The following is a 24,822-nucleotide window of genomic DNA, read 5'->3' on the forward strand; positions in this document are numbered from 1 at the left end:
GGTGTTGTTCTATTGATATTTTCTTTTTTTATCTCAGTCTCCCCCCTTTTTCTTTCCTTTTTTTAAAAATTAATTTATTTCTTAGTATCTTTTAACTAAGGGAAAACTAAATTAAAAATAGTGCAATAGATTATAGTATTTTGTTTCCCTATTAACCTGATTTGAACCCCTGTAGTGTTCTCCACATCTTGTTCTGACTGATTTTATTATATTCTGTTTCATTTAATAGTATTAAGTTTGAGGGTATAGGCAACCATTTGGAAGGCAACCAGATATTCTATGATGCCCGTTATTATTTGACTATTTTCTTCTTTGGAATCCTGTAAGCTCTCCAATGTGGTTTTATTGGTCTTATGTACAATTTTGTTCAATTCTTTTATACTACTGATATAGGCTACTCTTTTTAGGATAACAAGAGGCATAACGGTAACCACTGTTGATCACCTAGTAATCCCTCCCCCCTTTTTTTTTCATTTTATGCTATGTCCATCTTCCTGATCTAACTGATTCTGTTTTGATTTGTCACATTAGGTTTTTCTTTGGTCCGTCTTGTTTTGTTTTTTGGCCTTTTTAAATTTTTTTTTTGTTTTGTTTTCCTCTTCAAAGAAAAAGTTAAAAAAAAACTGTGGAAGTAATGGAAACTAAAATGTGTGATTGTTAGCATAAAAAAGAGAGGAAGGAAAGTGATCTAAAGGATATACCTGCAAATTTATTGAAATGTGTAGGATAGAGAACCACATTGCTGAGTTTTTCTTGGATCATTGAACAGAACTGACTGCAATCTCACTGTATTAATCTCCACTTTGTATGCTTTAATTTTGTAATCTGGACAGATGTTTGTAAGATGACAATGTGTGATCTATTAACTGGTGAACTCTTACTGTATGTTTTTTCTCTTGAAATTCTGTATTACTTCTAGCCTTTTACTGTCTTGCTTCATTTAGTTTTGTTTTTCTCTTTAAATAAAAAAAATAAAGAAAATTTTCATAATGAAAACACTTTATTCAACATAGTAAACCTATGGTTACTATGTACTACAACATATAAATGTACAAAGTAAGATTTTCTTACCTAATTTTCCCCATCTTCAAATAGTGATTAAATAATTACATTATGTAAATACATATTTTTGAATATAAAATATAAATGAGATTTCAAAAACTCTCACAAATTAAGGGTAAACAGCTCTAATTTCTAAAATGCCCTCTCTTCATGCCAAAACTCATGATCAGCTTTTGTTCCATTCTTGGTGAAACATCATGAAAACATGAAAACCAAACTTTTCTCTACTTACAGAGATTTATATGCTTTAGGACTCCCTTTCTCCTCAATTCCTTTAAATTCTTTTTGTTTGTTTGTTTCTGTTAATTGTCTTGCTAATAAGCTAGAAATAAGCAACCATTATAATGAAAACAATAAAATAAAAATCATGAACATAATGATACATGACAGGGTCTAAAATTTAGTCTGGATTGAATTTACTTGAAGCTATTTATTTGATCTTATAAATATGTGTATTTCTAGGAAAATACAAGTTTATAATTTTAAGGACTGGAAAATAAGAATTCAGAAATACATACCCATCATCAGAACCACTGCAAAGAATTCCTTCCCTCAGAGGAGACCATTTAACATGAAAGACTCTTGCTGTGTGTCCACTGAATACTTTCAGTGGTTGATCAGAGCTGGTGGCCACATAATAGACACGAACGTTTTTGTCTTCACAACCAGTGGCTATCATGTCTCTGAAATATCAATTAAAATATGGCCAATTTAATACTATTTACTACTAATCATGTACAACAGTTTTAATTTCTAAAAATAAGATTTTCTGTTTCCTTAAGAAAATTAGATTAAAAACTTACATATGTGATGATCAAAATATATAGTGAATCTTTACATTAAAAATCATTACAGTAAAAGACATATTGCCATTAAGCCTCTTCAAAATATTTCTCCTTGGGGCTGGGGATTTAGCTCAGTGGCATAAGTGCCTGCCTTGTAAGCAAGCAGTCGTGAGTTCGATCCCTGGGACCGATAAAAAGGAAAAAGACAAAAAAAAAAAATTTTCTCCTCACTTTGAACATACTTATCTCATTATCATGCCACTTTCTGAAATAGTCCCAGAAATCTTCTTTCCTATCTTTATGAGTTCTGACAAAAATATGACATATGTTGATGCCTAATTGTATCCAACAGAATTACAGGTTGGCAAAATATTGAGTTGTGTCTTCATTTACCTTATTAACCAGATATGGCACTGTGTGCCTTCTGGCTCTTCTCTCAAATCAAAATGACTGTGAAAGGTAGATGATTTGAATGGCTTTAGAACATCAAGGCAGCCATGATTTAAAAAAACTTAAGATACTCACAAAAAAGAATTCATAGAACTGCTTCAGAAAGTGACAAGAAGAATGGAATAAGTGTTTTTGCAATGAGGGGGGGTATTTATGGGTATGGATGACAATGTGTATTTTAGGGTAAATTTTCAATATAAAGATTCACTGTACATTTTGACCACACTTTTTCTTTATAACAAATATGTATAATTGTGCTAATTCACATTTGCAGAAACTGTTCCAGTATGGAAAGAGGTTCTTTTTTAGTTTTCCTTTTAAATTAGTTGAATTTGTATTTTGTTTCATTTTAGGATACTCTCTACAAGATTTTTAAGCATGTCCAAATTCATAACTTCTTGAATATTTTTCAAACTATTTTGTCTTAAGATGGGTACCACAGATAAGTGTCATGATTTGTTTACTTGGTGGTAGGCAGATTATTATTATATGCTCTGGATATTTTTCACACCTTTGTGGCATGGGTATGAACAGCAATGTTGACCATCCACCCCCCTCTCCTCTGCAGGATGCTGGAAAAGCTCTCTACGGATCAAGGATGTCTTATCAGACAATGAAACACTATTCAGTTTTCCATTCTTCTTTTGTACCTTCTCTTCCCTGAGACACTTTAATTGTTAGATGCAATTAAGTATTTCTAGAAATATAATATGATTCTTTAATACTTTTTCATCACTCAAGGGAGAGTATAGTAGGTAATTACTTGTACTCTAGTGGTCACACGTGGAATAGTGATAGGAAAGCAATAAGGAATGTCAGGCAAACACGTAAGAATTGTGTGTCTGCCAGAATACTTTCTACTTGAGGTTCACCCATTTTAATCAGCAGATAAACAATTCCCTCATCTTAACGAGAAGAGGGAAAATTATACACTTCGGAAGTCAGGTTATGATCAAAACTCTTCCAAATCTTCAATTTATTGGTTTTATCATATGTGTTAAAATGTTCAGACTTATCTACATCCACAGGCAAAAATATGTCATTCTGCAAACTTTTGTGCCCAGATTTTACCTTCCTAAAGTCCACTGCTAAACAAGCCAGTTTCTGTACTGTGGAAAATGTACTTTTCCAGCATACATGATATAGCTTATGACTAGGTGTATTCCAAAAGCTTCATGCACTCAGTCTGGGCTTTGGGAAGGTGACTGGATTATGGGGGCACTCTAGCTGACCTGCTGTTAGCAGGTTATCTGTTTGGAAGAGGTACTTACTGAGGGTGTGACCTAGGTGGGTAAACCTCCCTGCCTGACTCTGCCCTTTGTGGGTTCCATAAAGTTCTTTGCCAGACCCTCAGCATATTGTCCTGCCTTGGAGAAGCAGACTAGGGACTGAAATAGGAGCCAAAATAAACCTCTCCTTCTTTAATTTGTGGATGTCAGGTATTTCACTCCAGCAATGAGGAAGTGACTGAGATAACGCAGATATGTATACATATGTATAAATGTTTTGTATATATAGATACAGATAAATATAAAATATTAGAAATATTGTGAAATGAAAAATAATACATATAAAGACTTCCAAAGTATTCACTCAAGAAATGTCACAAATAAATTTTGATAAATTTAAGACATTTTACATACCTAATAATATGCAAAGTGTAAAATCAATACAATTATTGTAATTAAAATGAAATTTATAAAGTATGCTTGGTAGTAAGCATAAAAATTCTCCTGTCATACTAGTATATTTTAAATGCTTTCTTAACCAACTAAACCTATTGCATTAACATTTAATTTGTATTTCAACTGTCAAAATGCATATTAACTCTACAAACAGAGGAGTGTAAAATTGCTTTATTACTCATGTACAAGGTAATTCTACTTATCTGTATATTAACAGGTATTTATTAAATATCTATCTTGTTCAAAGGACAGTGAAGCTTAGTAACAGTGTTTTGCTAAGACTATTATGTTAAGCATAAGTAACATAGGGATCTCACGGGGCTTACACTGAGACAACTAACATTCAATCAGTTATACAATTCAAATTTTAATTTTATTATTATAAGTGCTCCAAAGGCACATTATAGAAGAATTTTTCTTAATATGTAGAAGGAGATAAAAAGTCTTGAACTAAGAGCTGAAAGATACGTAGCAATTATCTAAATAAGGTATGTAGTTTGGGGTCAGGAGTAGAATTTCAGATAAGCAAGGGAGCTCCAGATGAAATCTTGAGGAGAAAGTCAGCTGGGTATTTCAAGAAACTTAGAGCTAAAATGACTGGAACAAGAATTGGGATGAGATAATCAACATAAACAGAAATCAGATTAAAAAGTGGAACAAGAATTGGGATGAGATAATCAACATAAACAGAAATCAGATTGCACAGGGAAATCCTTGTAAAGCCTGACAAAGTCTGCATTTTATCCTGTTAACAATGGGAAACTCTTGGATTTTTAACAGTGGAATGGTATGCTCAGATCTATGCTTTAAATGTTCACACTGGCTGCAAATTAGAGAAAGTAGGATGGGGAGAGAGAAAGTAATAAAGAATATAAATCCAGAAATTGATTAAGAGGTTTTTTGAGGAAAATCAAAATCAATTTAGTGGCCGGGGGATGTTTGGAAAAAAGAATACTTAGATGGAGAATAAGGCAGGCATAGGTGGCTGAAAGGGATTGGAAATTTGAAGATAGCAAAAGAAAAGGCCAAGAATTCTGGCTTTGAGTTTTCTTTAGGAATTATCAGCCCCTGGGCTACCCATCAGCTCATTTTGTGCATAATTTAACAATGATAAAAATCCTTCATTTTATATCATATGTGATTTTATTGAGAACTCAAGTATAATACAGTTCTAATATTTACCTATACATTTCCCACATGTAGTAAAGTCTTAATTCATGTTTTTGACAATATCTACCAAAAGTCTGAATTTTAAGATATTATTTAAATAGTATAAAACACAAATTTGAAATACAAAATTCTTAGATTTGTAGTGAGCTAAAGGTCCACTTTTAGTGGGATTTCACTTGGATTTAATCTTAAAATGAAACTGATTTTTTTTTACAGTGCTTTTCAGATTTTCAGTAAGGTTGACCTTTTACAATTAACCACTTAAATTCTCCAACTTGGGAAATTATCCATTTCGGAGGCATTAACCTGAGGTGGAGGATGATGTGAAGTAAAGGTAGAATAATTCCATTCCATAGGCACCTAAAAGGAATTAGAGGAAGGACTACATTTCTATTGTAGAAACTCATACATGAGATGGATTTATTTCTGTTTCTCACTAATAGTCTTTGGTAATTCTTACCAAAGTATCAGAAAATTGTTCTAAGAGTAAGAAAGCAGCACTAATAGTCTTTGGTAATTCTTACCAAAGTATCAGAAAATTGTTCTAAGAGTAAGAAAGCAGTATTTCTCCACCAAATAACCCGACTTAATAATAGTTACCATAGTGTATTTTTCCTTGAAATATTTGAATAAAACTTCATATACTATAGCTTCAAATATTTCCATATCAAGAAGCCCAGAATAAAGCCTTTCCAATTAATAAGTGAAAACTTTATAAGGCTTCAAGGCCACATAATGGGGAATCATGATTACCACATACTTTTATATATTTGAATCATTACTTACATTAGGGAAACTATTTGGTATTCACACATGCGAGATTGATTTATTTCACTTATGAGTATGGTCTAGGTTGCTGAAACAGTCATGCTCTGACCTGAATTGTTATATTGTTATGTCCTCTTTGATCTCAATCTCTCCCTTATTCATTAAAAAAATTATTTAGTTATTTTTTATGGTTTTTTAATTAAGGGGAAAAATTTTAAAAATTAGTAGGATATATAATAGTAACTTTTTTTGATTTCCTATTAACTTGTTTTGAAGTCCTGTAATACTCCCACTATCTTGTTTTGACTGATTAGACTCTGTTCCATTCTGTATGATAGTATCAAGTTTGAGGGCATAGGCAACTACTTTGAAGGCAATAAGATTCACTAAGATGCCCATTTGGTTTGACTATAATCTCCTTTGGAAGTCCTGTAATGTTTACAATGTTTAAGTTTTATTGGTCTTGTTCTCTACTGTTTTGTTCAACTTTATAATACCTAATGAGATAGACAATTCTTTTTAAGGAAACAAGAGACATTATGGTAACCACTGTTGATAACCTTGTACTCTGTTCTTACATCAACGTGCTATGTCTATCCTTGGTTTTGACTGACAGCTTTGTTTTGCCATATTTGACTTTATTCTCCCCTCCAAAAAAAAGTAATAAGAACTAAAGAGTAATAAAACCCAAAATGTGTAAATTTTGTTGTAAAAAAGAGAAGGAAAAAAGTGTGTTTAGGGGTGTAAATAGCTGACCATATTAATGTTTTTGGTTGGATCATTGAACACAACTGGTTGCAGTCTCACTTTTTGAATGTCCACTTTGTATGCTTTGATACTGTGACTTGGGCAACTATCTCTAAGATGATAATATGTAATCTATTAACTGGTGATTTCTTACTTTTTTTTTTTGTAGTTCTGTATTACTTGTACCCTTACACTGCTTTGTTTTGGTTTTTTTTCTCTTTTTCCTTTTAAATAAAATTTTAAAAAGTAAATAAAAATACAATTACTTTTCTTCCTTTCAAAAAAAAAAAGAAGAAAACAGTATTTCTAAATCCCATAAGGACTTTATGGAGCCAGGGGTGGTGGCGCTCGCTTGTAATCCCAGAACCCCTGGAGGCTAATGCAGGACGATCTCTAATTCAAACTCATTCTGGGCAACTTGGAAGCTTAGGCAGACTTCATCTCAAAATAAAAGTTTAATAAAGGTGAGGAGGGTTGGTGATTTAGGTCAGCAAAAAGGCCCTGGGTTCAATTCCCAAATATCACCAACCAAACCAAATCAAATCGAAGAATTTCATGGAATAAAAATAGCTCAAATAATTGACCTTTACAAAGCTCTTCCTTTCCCAGTAGGTAAAGGGAATATTATCCAAAGAAATTAGTGAGTATAATACACATACTATGGGACTAGTCCTAAATTTTATGATTATTTAAAATCTCTAAAGAGAAAGGCACTTATTTCAAGAACTAAAATGACTTACTTGTTGTTTTGGCTCCAATCACAACCAAATACTCCAGCTGGGTGTTTGTATTTGTGGAGTACTCTACCATCAATTGTTTGAATAATACTGAAATTAATTATAATATATTAATAGAAAATAACATACTAAACAATTATTCAAGGACAAAAATCAGACTTATAAGTATTCTAGCATAGAAGCCTTGCTTGTAAAACATAAGAAAAATTTTGAAATACTGCCAAATTTAAATAATAATTATGATGATCCACTTATATCAAAGGTAATATGTTTTGCATAGAAAGTGTTATGTAACTTTTTAGTTGAAAATAAAAATATATTAAAAATAATGACAGGTAATAGATGCATTAGATTTTCAGCCTTAAAAATAAGTAGCTTAAGATGCATTTATTCATTTCTAAGTTAAGATGTATTTATCCATTTCTAATCGTATTATCAAATGAAGAACAAAACCTGTAGCACTTTCATGGCATATTTTCAGAAACATAACTCAAAATTCAGAAAATACTCCCAACTCCTATCTCCAATAAAAGAACTTGTATAATTTAACTGCAAATATGAAAATTCTGGTATTGTTTATTACCACAATGCAAAGAGTACTGATTTTATTAGGGGGAAAAACTTTTATATAAATTAATGTCTCACAGGTTCAAAAGCCTTTAAAGATAAAAGATACTCTTAAACATAATTAGGCCCGTCAAAACTTTTGAGGATCTTATGGGGGGGGGGTGACAAAGCGTTGCAAATGTCTACTCACAGAATAATGTATTTATCAAATATCCTATAAATACATGGTAAAGCCAATTGTGTAGTACTTCATCAGAAATTCACAGGACTGTCTTTTGTAGTTTGAGGTCTAATAACACGTAAATAGTATCTCTTAAGGAAAATATTTCTGAGAATTTTAAAACTTTCTACTACAACATCTTTGGTTTCCATGTATACTATTTTTTCTACTGAAATTAAAAAGTGAGGATAGTTTAAGAAAAAAAAAGCAATATTGCAAAATCTAACAGAAGACAAACTTCCATATCTCAACAACTACGAGAATCTACCTGTATCCACCAAAGGAATTTGGGCACAGACAAATGATAACATCACTAATTTTAAAAGTTTTAGAAACAAACACAGTTCTTTTCTTTTCCCTGGGACTTAACACAATTAAGAAATCACATAATTCTGCAACACAGAGGCAATGAAATTAGGTCCTACACAAAGGCATTTCCCACTTGCATTACCATATTTTTATTTCAAAAACATTTTATCCTCATATAAATATCAGAATATACAAAGTTGCAAACAAGTTTCTAGAGCACTTGATACCTCTCAAAAGACCTATGAAACTGAAATACTACCACCCAATATGAAAAGTCCTTCAAGTTTCTTTGACATAGTTCATATTTTTACTTACAACTCATGCCATGTTTTCATTTTCAAGACCATAAATGGTGAATTTTGGATTTTTTAAACACCATTGTGGTATTTATTATTTTATAGAAATATAGAGTTTGTTTATATGAGATTATAAGTAGTATTTATGGTAGGATAGCTGTACAAATAAAATCTCATCAATACATAATTGGGATAGTCAAACATACCCTGTATCAACAGGGTAATTTCCTATTATCATGCACACTACTTACCAGGAACCATCACCACTGCAGGTTGCTATTCTTTTGGAATCTTTATGACTCCAGGCAATGCAGAATATTCCATTTTTTCCATGCTTCAAAAAATGCAAAATACCTATCAATAAGAAATAATTCACCCTTTTTTCTCTTATCTATTTAATTCTAAGTATTACTTTTCTAATAGGAAATTATTTTATCTGATACTAACAGACATTATAGTCAAGAGCAGAACTTGTGTGTGTGTGTGTGTGTGTAGTTTAAGAATGTGTAGTCATTCTTAAAAAACAAGTATATTATTTTAGATATAAAAGTGGGTGGTTCTATTTCTTTTTGTTAGACACAAGGCAAGAGTTAAATATGCTACTTTAAACATCATAGATTTAAGTTTCCTTTAACTCCATTTTCTTTGAATGAATCTAAAAATGATGATAATTAACAGGTTTCACATCCAGGCTATCACAACTATAATACAATACACATGACATCAACTGTTATTACTTATAGCCTCTTAAAGTTTCAAAGGTCTATTTTTATTATAAAAATTAGAAAAGATTTAAGGTTATTCCTATAATAAATCACTTTATATTTAAATATTCTTTTGTACTCAACAACTGAATAAAGTCAATGAGTGTAGTTATGATTGATGAGAAATTTTTAAACACAAGAATAAATTATACATGAGTATCATTCATCAACTGTGTGACAGATGGTTCAATCTAATTAACTCATTTCTAAGTTTTAGTGAAAAATACATCTATTTTACAGTGTACTTAAGTTGTGGCTGCTGCTAAGGAGAAAATTAAAGTGACTTTGTCCTGAATTTTGAGGTTACTTACACATACACAGATTCAGCTTCCTAGGGTAATCTTACTTGTTATTTTTACCGCTGACTGCCAGGGGGTGTTAGATTTATATAAGTAGATACAAAAATAAAACTAGTCCCTATGTTTATTCAGTATAAGGAGTGGATATCTTTTACAAGCTTCATTTTTCCTTGCCATGAAAAGTGTACTTATGCATCTCTAATGTCTTTCATTTCCTTGTAATGGGCACATCTAGGATAGTTAAAGGTGATCTTGTTAAGTTTTCTTTCACTGAAAACTGAGAAGCAAGTTCTAAATGAGTTTTAAGTGGAGATGTGTCTAGGAAAGATTTGAATGAACCTAAGAAATGTTCTCTATAATAATAGATTGTGATGCTAGAATCGGGTTAGAACTACTGTTTCAATGCAAATGAAAAGATATTTTAGGTCACAAGATGCCCAAAAACTGCCATAGGAAGAAATCAACAGATTTGTTAGGTAAGGATCAAATTTTTGAATCTTGATCAAAAGTTGTATTTTCATGCTCATATATTTGTTAAGCTTCAACAGTAATTATTGACAATTAATAAACTTCCAAGATGACAGTCTTAGATCCTACTCATGTTGCTCTTTATTCATACAAAACACACTGTAATTAGATCATCTATATTTTTCAAATGTTAATGGAAGTTAGTACAATGTGATGTAATTTAAGCCTAAAGATACATATTTTGCCTCAGTACATACAGGAAGAGGGTAAGTATTAGGCCTTGTCCTACAATGACACAGGGGTTCCCTAACCTGTACTATGGCCTGTGAGAAACCCGGCCTCAAAGTAGGAGGTGAACACATGACTGCTCCCTATCATCTGCACTGCTGGAGTTACATGTCCTGTCAGACCAGTCGCTGAATAGATTCTAACAGGAGGAAGAATCCTGTCATGAACTGTGCATGTAAGGATGTAAGCTAAGTGCTCTTTGGATCCTCCTGAACCCATTCACCCACCTGGCACCCCTATCCCATTCATGAAAGAATTGTACGCAAAAACAGTTCCTGCCATCAAAAAAGGCTGGAGATTGTTGCAAGAATACTTACAGAACTGAAAGGAAGTCTAAGAAATTTTAAGTGCAACTTAATCATTTTAGTTGAAATGAGTTCAGGGCAATAAAATGATTATCTCCATGTTAAGAGATACTACTCACAGAACTAGGTCAATATTTCAGACTTCTAAGTTTAGTGTTCTCCCCATTTAATATTTGCTTAGATTTTTGGGTAAGATGAGCTAAAATTCTTTTCTGTTTCTTTGTTTTTTATCTTTTTCCTTTTTATTGATACCGGGGATCGAACTCACAACTGCCTGCTTGCAAGGCAGGCGCTTATGCTGCTGAGCTAAATCCCCAGCCCCTTATTTCTTATGCACCTGTAGATGAAGTTTAGACTGAACTACAGTTCTCATACTAGATTTTTGTATGTGACTATAAACTCAGAGACTTTACTAATTGAAAGAATATGCATACTACCAAGCTATTAACTGTTAAACTGAGGGAAAAACCTGTACAAAATGTGAAATAGCATATCATGGTATTCATTAACAATAAACACATCTTACCTCGTTAAATCGCTGTATCATTTTGCCCTTTTGAATATCCCAAATAAAAGCTCCATTTTGGGAAGTTGCCCCAGCAATACAATTTAAACCACCTTAGGAAACAATATATTAGACAAATATTAAGTATTTGACATAAAACTAGTTTTTGAAAATGTGAGACAAGATTTGCATTGTTGTTTCTTAAAAGTTTTGTGATATAAATGATCAAGTATATAATTATAAAAATGTCAACCACAAATACAATGACTCCATTATATATCTTCAACAGTTATCATTATATATCTTCAACATTATATATCTTCAACAGAATATGACAAATCTCATCTCTAGCATCTGATGGATGGCTTTGTAACACGATATTATTTTATCAATAAATATGTTAGTATGGACATCTATAAGGAATTTTTTTATCTGGATCAAACTATCATAATCACCAGCACAAAAATTATCAATAGTTTGTCATTATTACCATATATGAAAATGCTACTGAATATGTACATTGTCCTGATATTCTAGTAATACTCTTAGGAATAGAAAAGTAATTTTAAATATTTTAAATAATTTAGGGAAAGAGGCACTATGGTGACTACTATTATGTTAGATTATCTGGTGGTGAAACACAATGATGCTTGAATTGCTCAGTTCTGCCCTGCATTGTTCTATTACAATATCCTCTCTTATCTCAATCTTCCCCCTATTTTTAAATTAATCTGTTTTCTCTCATTTTTTTTAATTAAGGGAAAAGTGAAGAATAACAGGACACATTACAGTAACTTTTTGTTGTCCTATTAACCTGACTTGAACCCCTGTATTGCTCTCCCCATCTTGTTCTGTCTGATTATTATATATTCTATTTTGTTTGATAGTATCAAATTTGAGGGTATAGGTAATCACTTTGAAGGCAATAAGATATACTATGATTCCCAATATGGATTGACTACCATCCTTTTTTTTTTTTAAGTCCTTAAGGTCCTCAGTGTAGATTTTATTGGTTTTGTTCCGTATTGTTTTGATCAATTCTGTTATACCTGATGATATAGACAACTCAATTTGAAAATAGCAAGAGGCACAATGGTAACCACTTTTGATCACCTGGTGTTCTATTTTTGTGCTATGTGCTATGCCCACCCTTCTGTTCTAACTGACTCTGTTTTGCTTAGTCACATTTGTTTTTATTCTCTTCAAAAAAGTAATAAGAATGGTGAGAGTAATAAAACCCTAAAAGTCTAACTGTTACTGTAAAAAAAAGAGAGGAAAGTAAGGTGGACTAAGGGATATAACCGCAGGTATGTTCGAGAGTGTAGGACGGAAAACCATATAACTGAGCTTTTATTGGATCATTGAACGGAACTGTCTCCAATTCCACTGTATGAATGTTCACTTTCTATAATTTGGTGATATGGACAACTGTTTCTGGGAAGATAATGTGTAGCCTGTTAACTGGTGATTTCGTACTGTATATATTTTTTTCTAGAAATACTGTATTATTTGTACCCTTTTACTGCATTGTTTTTTATGTCCTTTCTTTTTTTCTCTCTCTTTAAATAAAAAAAAAGGAAAAGTAATTTTGTAGGTAAATCAACATGGAGACAACAATTTAACTGTCAAAAAATAAACATTTCTCATAAGTTTTAAGATAACAAATATGTCCGTGATACTGACAAAGTAGTTTTTAAAAGATGATGAAAAGAAGAGGATTCTTCCATTTGAAGAAAGCAGCCACTTTCATCTACCAGTTGGGAGTAAGAATATCCAGGAATTAATTTGTGCTAAATGATTATAAACATGAAAAAATGTTTATCATATTGATAGCATTTTTATTCTGATGCATTTTTGGGGGTTCTTCAATTATTTCCAAATTTATTTGAATTTTTTCCTGTGGTATATATTCCAAAATATAGAGCAACTATCTATATCCTACTGTATTTCCATCCCTGTTAACTTTTATTAAAATTTTAAATTTCATCCACATTTACCTAAAATTCACAACCCATCAGTAATCATGTAGCCAAGAAACATAATTTCCATTGCTAAAATTTTTACTTCTTAATGCAAATCATCAATGTCTAGTAAAAAAATATGTTTTGTAAGATTAAGCCCTCTGTTAAGAAACCATGGTTTTTGTATTCACAATTTTCATTTAAGTTTTAGACTTCAGACATACAGTTTTGCATCATAAAGTTTTCAACTAACAATAGTGCTATATTCTTCTATGGTTTAGTACAATGTTGGTACTAATTTGCCTCTTGGAACAAGACGAATTGCTTCTTACCTGGTGCCCAAGAAAGGGAATAAATTATTCCTTCATTCCCCGGAGAAGTATACACAGCTGTTAATGTGTTTATATCCCAGACTTTTATAGTGCCATCAAAAGAAGCTGTTGCTAAAAGATTCGGATCATCAGGTTTGAATTTGCAGTCAAAGATAGTTTCCACATGTCCCTAGGAATACAGCATAAAAACATCACAGCTGATGAGGAAAACCTATATTATTAGTAAAAAACAATAATGTATAATCATATTGATATATATGTTCTCCAGATATTAATACAAAAATTATATATAGTCAAGGGGAAAATACATAAAATTGGCATCAGTGCAATGATGGCTTGTTCTTTTTTATGTTATTGCACTATAGGTTGCATAACCCTTATCTGAAATGACAGAAATCTGAAGTGTATAGATTTCAGGTTTTGTCAGATTTTGGAATATTGCCATAGATACAATGAGAAATCTTGTGGATGGGACCCCAGTCAATATCTGAAATTCATGTATCTGTCATATGTATCATATATACAGAGCCCAAAGGTAACCTACAGTACTGTTAGTGTGTCTGCCTTTTGACTGCAATCAACTATGAGGTCAGGTGTAGAATTTTCCACCTGTGGCACTGTGTGAGCATTCAAAAAGTTTAAAATTTTGGTAGATTTCAGATTCTGGTTTTAAAATCAAGAATAAACATGTATTTTGTATAGATCTGGTTTTTACTCAATTACAGTTCTTCAAATCAGCAATGAAATTCAAAAACACTGAAATTTTTCAATTTCAATTCAGATCAAAAGATTCTTTTCATCATTTTAATGCACAGGTTAACAAAGACATTTACAGATCAATTAAGTCTTAATAGTCACTATACTTTTTTATGTTAGTATAATAGACAATCAAGATGAAACTGAAATTAGCAGTTTACAAGTGAAAAGGTCTTTTTTTAGAGTAATGATTCTCCAAAAATATCTCATAATATTGACAGACACAGGAAGAAACAGGCATGGCCTTGATTTTTAATTAGCCTTATTCTAAACTTTTCTAGCAAGAATATTCTTTGAATCTTGGAATACTTTTTTCTGTTATAGAGTGATTTGGATTCTAAATACCCAGAAGACTATCAAGTGCTTTATGCAGACATATGTAAACATATACCTTATACAGTGGCACCTAATCACTACTTTCCTATAGGAATTTCTGTTAAAATCTGATTTAAATAACTAGTGTTACATTTTTGTCTTCTTCCAAATAATGTGGAATGTAAACTGAAACTTCTACTGCAAGCACCACAAATGATAACACGGTAGGCTCTAAGGAAAGAATTAAAATACAAAGAAGCTTTCTATTACTCAACAAATATAGTAATGGAAAAAAATCTTTTAACTTCTACGATTATACATTAACACCAGAAATCATAAACCCTTAGGAAAATTTAAAAGTGTTGTAAATTCTTCCCATTAGGTGAAGGCAGAGGAAAGAAAAAATTTTAAGGGCTAGCAAGAGTGGGGAAAGAGGGAGATGTTATAACCATTGGTCACCAGATTAGAATTGTTCTGGGTAGTCATTTCCAAGATTCAAAACAAACTTAAGGCAGCAGTTGTCTATATATACACTTTTAGATGTTTTTTCCACTGCTCTGTCTTCATTTTAGTTTTATAAATCTGAAAATTCACACAGCAAGAAACAAACTGTAATATTCTTCCTTCCATATTCTTTTCTTACCAAGAGAAAGGCAGAGATTAAAATGTTTCATCATTTTTCTCTTAATTTTGGACAATCAAATATTCATATGAAAATAATTTTAGAATATACATTAATAAGATTTTCCCTACTGAAGTTAATTTAGAATCTTTGGAGACATTATATCTGTATCTACATCTATATCTTTAGTCTTATATATAGCCATATCTACATGCATTCACCACAGTCTTTTTTTTTTTGGGGGGGGGCTACTGACGATCGAACTCCCAACCTTGCACTTGCCAGGTAGATGCTTGCGCTGCTGTGCTAAACCCCCAACCTGTATTCATGCATTCAATAGAACAAAGTCTTGTTATGTGCTAGACACTATATGAGGTAGTGAAGATACAATACAGAACAAAATTAGAAAAAATATGAAACTGTAAAGAAGTACTCTACCTCATGTAGACACTTAACAATCATAGGAATAGAATTTGCAGAATTATGGAATTATTATAATGAAACAGTAATAGAAATAAATCCTAGAAACCATCTAGTCAGACCTTATTTAATTCACAAAGGAAATGACAATAAAGCTTAAAATAACTGACACAGATTGACTTGCTTTTCCTTCCTTCTGAAAAATTCTATTTCTCATTTTGCCTCTAATAATACACAATTATGTAGTTTTTCTTTTTCCTTGCAGTTCTGGGGATTGAACTAAGAACCTCACATATGCTAAACATAAACTTTACCATGGAGCTACCTTCTCAGACCCTGCTATGTATTTTTCCACCCCACAAAACACAAACAAAGAATATATTTGTATTTTTTAAGCTTATTTTTAAATATTTAATAGTCTTGTATTATTCTATACATTTCTAAATAATGTTTAAACCAACTAAGGAAAAGTCTTGATATACCATTCACTTACAAAGATAATTTCAATGACAAAAATAGGTAAAAGTAACAGGTAATAATAGGTAATAGGTAAAAGTAAGCACCAAGGTTTTATGTACAGTAAGTGTTTTAACAGAAGAAATAATCACAGACATACCAAGTCCCTAAGAAAGTCCCACTTCCGGGCTCCCATATCATAGAGTCCCACGCCACCGTCTAAGAAACAGCACACAACTCGGCCTGGAGGAAGAGAAAATGCTTGATTCGATGTCAAACTCGGGGGTGGGACTGCTTCACTTGTTGAGGATGTATAATGATTTTTGGTTAGAGACTGGACTGAAACTAAAAAAAGAATGGGGAGAAGAGCAAATATTTATGTCAATAGATTCCTCTGGAATAAAACCATAATTTCTACTACCGAAGCCCTTTTCCACATTGCCAAAAAAATGTGGAAATATTAGCACAAACTAGATTTTACTTTGAAGAAGTGTATAGAAGTGCAGATGGAACAAACTGGATTAAAATTAGGGTGTGAAGGATCACAATATGTTGTGAATGCTTGATTTCTAATCTCCCCATAAATTAAAGCATTATTATTTTTGAATATAATCTTCCTTCAAAATACTGATGTAATCATATATTCTTCACTTCCATACACACACATGATGTTTCCTAATAAATCAAGTAAGTCTCTGCCAATAATTTCTGAGTCAACAAAAAGTTATTTTTAAGATTATTTACAATTCACTTTAACACTCAAATTAAAAATCATAACACTGATTTAAATTTGCATCTCATTTTTTCTTTATTCATCCTATTTTTTCTTATTGTTCAGAGTTCTATTTCTATTTTTGATTATATAAACACCCCTCTGTTGTGTTATATTTGTATGTTTTTATTCCATATACTGTGTTCTTTCAGTTAGCTTTTCCTCTCAGTGAAAATACTTTTTAAAAAGGTAACACAAAGTAACAATGTCACTGTAAATAATTAGAACAATCTAATGTTAACCACATACTGAATTATGAATTATTATACATCAATATTTTCTTTTTGATTAAAATGCCTAAAATCTTATTCCATTTTTTATGGAAACCACTCATTTCTATGACCTGAAAGTGACAGGAAATCCAAACTAGAATGAACAACTAGTATTGAAAGAGGAACTTGGTAACTGTTAGTGGGCTTACTAAAATTTCACTGATAGACTGGTTAAAAGTTAGTATGACCCATGACTGATTTTTCTAATATTTTAATTAGTTTACTTAGAGTAGCCTTAATCTTTAAGAATTCAATGAGTTGCTTATCTTTTTAAAATTACATTTTTATAATTGTCCTTCCATCCTGTTGCCTTAAAAACCTGTGGAAAAAACTTAGAAATCTAGTAACAGGTCATCCAGAATGAACTATTCAAGCACAAACACGTTGGTATTTTGCAGTTTTTACATTTTTCTGTTTTTATCCACTAGTTATGGACTACTTTTGTAATAGAAAAATGGTGAAAGAAAGCAGTCTATAGTATCTCTGTCATTCTATAATATGGAAATTCACAGCCAAGAAACAAAGAAACTAAAAGAAACAGAAAAAGTGCAAGATGTGCAAACAATATGTCAGTCTCAAACATATTATTTCATCTGTCTTAATATTTCTACGTCCCCAAGTTTCCAGTCTTTGGAAGTACTAGGTCACCAAAGAAAAACTTCAACTTGTGGAAAGTCTGCAGTTTCAAATATGGAGATTTTACACTATTTGTCATTGCCCACTAAAGAAGATACCAAGGTAATATTAGTTTGAAATGTTATGGCTAGTTGTATAGTGTATTATAAAGATAAACAGGCTTTAGAAAAGAGAAATCAGTAGGGGATTCAATCATTAAATTCTCTTGCCTGTATTTTTTATGGACCCACAAAATGGAAACCCTCAGATATATAGAACAATCATAGCAGATATAATAGGAATTTAATTTGAATTATATTAACTATGTTAAAGTTTTCAAGTTTAAACTTGCTTCAAAATTCTAGATTCTAAATTTATAACATCAGTGTTTTAGTTATTTTACTTATAAATACAATGAATGACAATGAGAACAAAATATACAAAAACGAAGAAGGATGTAGAATACCAATGATTTTAACTAGTAATGCAATGATAACTGGTATCCAAGCAAAGAACATATCTTCTAGATTTTACAACTTTAATATTTGGGTTATTTTTATTTTGTTATAAACTGTACAGATTATAAATCAAATATATTTAAAATTCATTTAGATCAATTTTGTTTAATTTTATCACATTTGATATTTCTAAAATTTTAAACAATACTGTTTCATCTTCTTCACGGATATAATTTGAGATTATCTGAAAATTTTATTGAATAGTATTTTACAAGTGAAAATTGATTCCAAATATTTTCAATTTAGTAATACAAATTATTACTCTAACTTCGATAGTTTCTTTATATATACTGTTGTGATTATTTTTACAAATTGCATTTAGGTAACATGTTGTTTGATACATTTGTATTATTACACACATCATTTAATTTGACACAAAATATGATCTTTAAGGATACTAACATTTTAATATTTTTTACTTACATTTTTTCTTAGGAGGAGAACCGATTACATGCAAGCAATGAAATCCCGTTTTCTTTAATTTAAAATTATCAATAGGCGTAGTTCTTGAAACATTCCAAATGCGCAAGATACCTACTTGAGAATCTAGTCAGATCACAAGAAAAATCAAATGTTAATATTTTTGAAATTAAAAGGTGCATGGGGCCAGGGATTTAGTTCAGCAGCATAAGTGCCTGCCTGGCAAGTGCAAGGTCATTAGTTCGATCCCCAGTACAAAAAAGAAAAAAAAAAAAAAACATTAAAACGTGCAGACATAAAGATAACTCAACTTCAACTTGCTAGATTTTTAGCACTAATTATTGAAGTGCTTTGAATAATAATATAGCATCAAAGAAACTATTGAGATATTATTTAATTTTTACTTCCCTTACAAACCCTTTCATATGGTAAAACTGTCTGCCACGGCAGTTTCTCTCCATTAAGATCAGCATAGCAATTTTATCACAGAACCACTCCATTGACAAACACTTGTTCTAGGAAACTGTCAGTCAAAGAAAACTATTTTGTTCCACCATTAAATAACCTTTCCTCTTTAGAAATTTTTGTAAACTGCTTCTTTGCCCACCATCAGACAAATAAGTATTATTAAATATAATAGAGGACCAATTAGAAAGTCCCTTTCTTTCCAAAATTTCCACCTTAATATAGCTGCTTTGGATTAAAGTCTGGAGGTTCTTCAAGTAATCAAATATAAAATTATCAAAAGACATAACAACTCCATTCCTGCGTATCAACTCAATAGAATTGTGTATGTATCAATAGAAAAAATTGTACATAAATGTTCACAATGCTATTATTGAAAACAACATAATACTAACTGGAAACAATAAAATTATTTATGAATTATAAATAAGGACTAACAAAACCTGAAAGTACAACATTACTCAGTCCTAGAAAGAAATAGGATACTTACACACACCACAATATACATGAACCTTGAAAATTTTAGGTTAAGTAAAAGAAACAAGACACAAAAGGACACATAAGGGATGTTTTCATTTATATGACTTTTCAAAGTAAGCAAATCATTAAAAGTAGAAAATAGTTTAACCGTCATGCATGAACATTGGTGTGCCTGGGGCTGGAGAAGTCTAATGGAACATAGTTTGTTGGGTACACAGTCTGTTGAGGAATCATGATATTCCTGGAATTAGACAGTGGTGATGGCTGCACAACTTAGTGAATATACTAGAAACCACTGAACTATACCCCTTTAAATGAGGAATTCTATGGTAATATAAAGCACAGGTCCCCAATTAAGAAACATAAAAGAACCCACTTATTTCCAAGCATCAATTAAGTAGCAATGAAATAAAAAATGTCTTTAAAACTGTGAAGATAAACAATTTTCACTATTTTACATTAAGCAAATATAAGAAGTAGCTGACAATCTCTGCAGAGCTTTCGCTGAACCTAAGGAAACTGTAAATGTAAACAGTCACCTAAATATTAGTTACTATTCCTAAATTCCCCCATCTTCCCACCCTCCATTATTTCTTACCTTTGCTCCTCTCTCATGATTAGTACACCTTTCAACCCATGGCAATAGATTCTTTTTTTTTTTTTTTCTTTTTTTTTTTGTATTTTTTTTTACCGGTACCAGGGATCGAACTCACGACCACATGCTTGCAAGGCAGGTGCTTATGCCGCTGAGCTAAATCCCCAGCCCCGGCAATAGATTCTTTCACCTTCAACCTAGGGCAAAAATATTTGGATCTACCTGGGCATATCTGGTCATGGGTTGTCGAAATTATTAGTGAAGCTAACAGAGCTCTTTTCTGCTCAATATCATCACTATCGCCTGGCCATACCTTAAACTGACATGTCTTTGCTTTTGTTCACAAACACTGACACACATCTGTGCACTTATACATACAATGTTTTTCTAAACACACTGCACCTTAATTTCATTATTTGTAATTATGTGAATGACAAACCATATAAATTAAATGCACACATGTACTGTCATAAATCATATATGAAATATTAATGTCTTGTACAAAACCAATAAAATATTATAATTCTTCTAATTCCATTAAAGAGCAGACATACATTTAAAACACTGGGAATAATGCTTTACCTCCTGTTATAAACATGCCAGGAGCACTGGGAACCCAGGCCAAGCACTGTACAGAAGCTGCTGCAGTTGGAAAATTAAATGTTGTTATGCAGTAAAGTGACTCAGAATCCACTAGACGAATTCCATGATGTAAATTAGCCACAAGTAGATAATCAGTAGAGAGTGGGTCCCATTCTAGGGCTGTAACTGGGTCTTCTTCATCTGTCCCTTCAAGAGATTCAGGCCGCAGAACATGTTTCTGATTTTTGTTACCTAGTAAAATATGAGTAAATATATTTCAAACAAGTCACAGAAATAGATAATTTAGATCATATAATTTTTCCTTGTATACCATCAATCTCAGAGAGACCTCAGAATACAAATTTGATATTCCACATGAATATATATATATACACACACACACACAAATACAGGGGAATTCATTTGTTTTAATGATCAGATTTAATTGCTTTGCTTTGGCATTCCTAGCTTCTGTTTATTACTGGAAAGTTGAAAGAGAAAGAAGCAGATAAATAACACACTTGGTCTTGTTGATAATAAATTTCACAGACTCATGACAACACAGGAAGAAGGAATATAAGCAATGATTAAATGCACAAAATATACAACTGGCTACCTGGGTCTAAATCTTAGTTCTACCACTTAGTTGTATTAGCTTCATGATCTTGTACAAGATACATAATCTCTGTGTGTTTCCAATTTTATAATTGCAAATATCATAGACAATATTTTAAAAAATGAAATAGTTTATTAAAGTGCTTAGAACAGTGGGATGGGCTATAAATAGCATATTGTTATTTACTGTAGTTCCTTTTTCATCATTCATTTAAGTTAATAACTCAGACCTCCTAGTTGTTTTTGGAAATTATATACACGTGTGGCTACATGGGACAATATGCTCTTGATAGATAAACTATAAGATGACTACGGAGTCAGTCTCATCATTCTCAGGAGAGAGACACTGTTGAAACAATTAAGCTGAGAGACTGTACCTTAACTACAAGTACCAATTAGTCATCTTATAAACGTTAAAGAAAGTGCTTATAAATGTTGAAGAACACACACATATAATTGAAAGATATTGTAGCTCTTGACATACCCCTGTAATCATATAGTCTTCTTCAACACGTCAGATCTTAAATGCAGAGGAAAAACAAATTTTTCTTGGATATAAATTTGTAAAGTGAATTGAAAATTGGTATTTCTGGCTTGCAGTTACATTTCCCAAGACATTTTATTCTTTAAGTTCAATGTTAATCTTAAAAAGTCACAATTTATTTAGAATTCTTGCGTACATAATTATAGAAGAAAATATAACATTATTTAAACTTGACTTTATAAAAACTTTGCATATAACTATCAAGAAAAGTTTGCCCAGTGATTCTATTCTTAGGAATCAGTATCATAACAAATAGCAATTTAGTAGATGCTTTAGATATAGAAAATCACTAGACAGTTGAGAGCGCTTTTAAAAAATGACCCACCCAAGATTTGCTAGTTTTTAAAGTACATTTTAGGTATTCGCTTGTGCCAGTTAATATTTATGATTTACTAAAAATATTTCAAAATGTAAAAGCAAAATCCACAATAACACAAAACAAAGAAAATTTGCAAAAATAATGCTATAATATTTGAATCATGTTGTTTTGACATCCTCCATTATAGTTAAAATCTTTATAAACATACTACAATTCACCATGTAATTTAGTATCTAGTACTCTGATATTTTTATTAAAATGTCATAAAAAATAATCTGCAAAATTGTACAGCCTGTTATCAGAATAGCAGATGATAACATTTTATTTCTATTTATTATGTGTTTATATCTATTATCAATGATATATACAAAAGCAGGCAGACATTCTGTCAAAGATATAAGCAAGTATTATGAATAGATCAATCAGAAGATAACACTGACAACTTCTATATGAGAAACAACCTAGATTAGTGAAAAATTGAAGTTGAAATAACCAAGAGCAATAAATAATAATGCAAGTTAAGTATTTGATTAAGTATTTGATTTTGAAATTAGGCAGATAAATCAAAGAGGAAAAATATCATAAAAGATTACATAATTCACAACATCCACAGGATAAACACACTGTGCTCATGAGAAATCCAACTTTTTCTGGAACTGATGTCAGAAACTCATGTCTTCTGCATGATTTTAAAAGACATAGTACTATATAGAAATAATGCCAGTAACAACATTTATAAGATTTTAAAAATGTAAATTTGCTTACTGTGTACGTGTGGGATACTAAACAACTGACCAAAGTCAAGTTAATTTCAACTTGACATAATTTCTATAATGAGCGTTCTAATTAGAAATTTCTATGATAAATTTAGTCTAGGAATGCAGTTCCCAAGTGTTAAAGCCATTTGCCTTTCTTTCTTTCTTTCTTTCTTTCTTTCTTTCTTTCTTTCTTTCTTTCTTTCTTTCTTTCCTTTCTTTCTTTTCCTTCCTTCTTTTTTTCTTTTCTTTTCTTTCTTTCTTTTTTTTTTTTTTTTGAGACAGGATCTTGCTATGTAGTTCAGGCCATGAACTCCCTATGTATCTCAGGCTATCCTTGAACTTGCAGTGATCCTCCTGCTTCAGCTTCCCAAGTGCTGAAATTATAGGCATACACCACCATGCCTGGCTACATTTTTTGTTTCTGCGTTTGTTTTTGTTTTTCTCCTGGAGTCCTCTTATGAGAGTTTTCTGTGAAATTCAGAATTACATGGTGTTTTTTAGGCTGACTAGGAGCGAGGCTTAAAGTCCAACTAACTCACCTATTAAACTCTCCTACTTTCAACACACAAGTAAACAAACACACGAAGCCTAATTCAGAAATCATGCATTAAAAATGACAGCGGAATTACATGAGGGCAGTACTCCAGGACTACTTTTAACTCCCAAAAAGACAAAGTCTAGGAAATGAAGAATTTGAAGTCATAGTTTTCTGCAAGCACCTGGAAGACAGAGATTCTATGCTGCAAGATAGGGCTAGGGCCACCCTTTGTGCCAAAAATGTTTTGAAGAACATGATACTGACAACCTCTCATAAACATGAGAAGCCTATCAACGTTAATTCTAACAGTTGCAAAGTTTCAAACTCACAATCTGGAACAGTGTCACAGTTATAAGGTAAGGTTTCTGTCAGGATCAATCAGCTCATGCCTAAGCATAAGGAAAATACTTAATAAGATTGTATACTTTGGCCAGGGATATAGCTCAGTGGCACAGAGCCTATTTGGCAAGTAAAAGGTACTGAATTTAATTCCTGGTACCAAAAAAAAAAAAAAACATTGTATATTTCATCCTGTTTGTGTATATTAAATACTATATAAATTCTATGAAGTAAAGAAAGATGTCTGTGCTGTCTTTTTATAATGTGAACTGTAACTCCCTGACAAAAGATGATGAAGTCTTTGCAGGTGGTGTAGTTAAGGTGAGGTCTTTAGAGTAGTCCCTAACCTAATATGATTATGACCCAACCCAATATGATTATGTTCTAATTCAACATGATTATATCATTATGTGGATGCAAACACATGAACACTTATGTGTTATGTTGCCAATAGGCAAGAAACTACAAGAAGCTACACAAAGCACTTTACTGCCTTCAAAGAAAGCATGGTGCCATATTTCACATACGTTGTCTCAAGGACTATAAGGCAATAATTTTTGGTTGTTCTAAGCCATCCAGTGAGTACTTTGTTACATCAGCCTAAGTAAACTAAATGCATGAGTGCATCAAGAAAACAACACTGATGGATCAGGTACATATACACAAATTACTTTAACAAGTAGATGATTGGATTATTGGAAAA

General features: G+C 31.6%; 1 protein-coding gene across 9 annotated transcripts in view; it reads right to left on the reverse strand.

The window, feature by feature from the left end:
- Wdr17 (WD repeat domain 17) overlaps positions 1 to 24,822 on the reverse strand; it is a 111,029-nt gene that overhangs the window by 38,578 nt on the left and 47,629 nt on the right. For 8 of the 9 annotated variants that reach the window (XM_063234733.1, XM_063234732.1, XM_063234726.1 and 5 more), the window contains 8 exons: positions 21,007 to 21,258; positions 18,888 to 19,010; positions 16,448 to 16,632; positions 13,719 to 13,887; positions 11,447 to 11,538; positions 9,048 to 9,130; positions 7,408 to 7,494; positions 1,581 to 1,745 (listed from right to left, as the gene is read on the reverse strand). In XM_063234733.1, the coding sequence (XP_063090803.1) occupies positions 1,581 to 1,745; positions 7,408 to 7,494; positions 9,048 to 9,130; positions 11,447 to 11,538; positions 13,719 to 13,887; positions 16,448 to 16,632; positions 18,888 to 19,010; positions 21,007 to 21,258 (1,156 nt within the window). The remainder of the gene's footprint in view (positions 1 to 1,580; positions 1,746 to 7,407; positions 7,495 to 9,047; positions 9,131 to 11,446; positions 11,539 to 13,718; positions 13,888 to 16,447; positions 16,633 to 18,887; positions 19,011 to 21,006; positions 21,259 to 24,822) is intronic. The other variant, XM_063234731.1, reaches the window with a different exon arrangement.

The sequence above is a fragment of the Cavia porcellus genome, unplaced genomic scaffold (genome assembly GCF_034190915.1).
Source record: "Cavia porcellus strain 051 isolate PalLab524CR breed Dunkin Hartley unplaced genomic scaffold, mCavPor4.1 scaffold_24, whole genome shotgun sequence".
Classification (NCBI taxonomy): domain Eukaryota; kingdom Metazoa; phylum Chordata; class Mammalia; order Rodentia; family Caviidae; genus Cavia; species Cavia porcellus.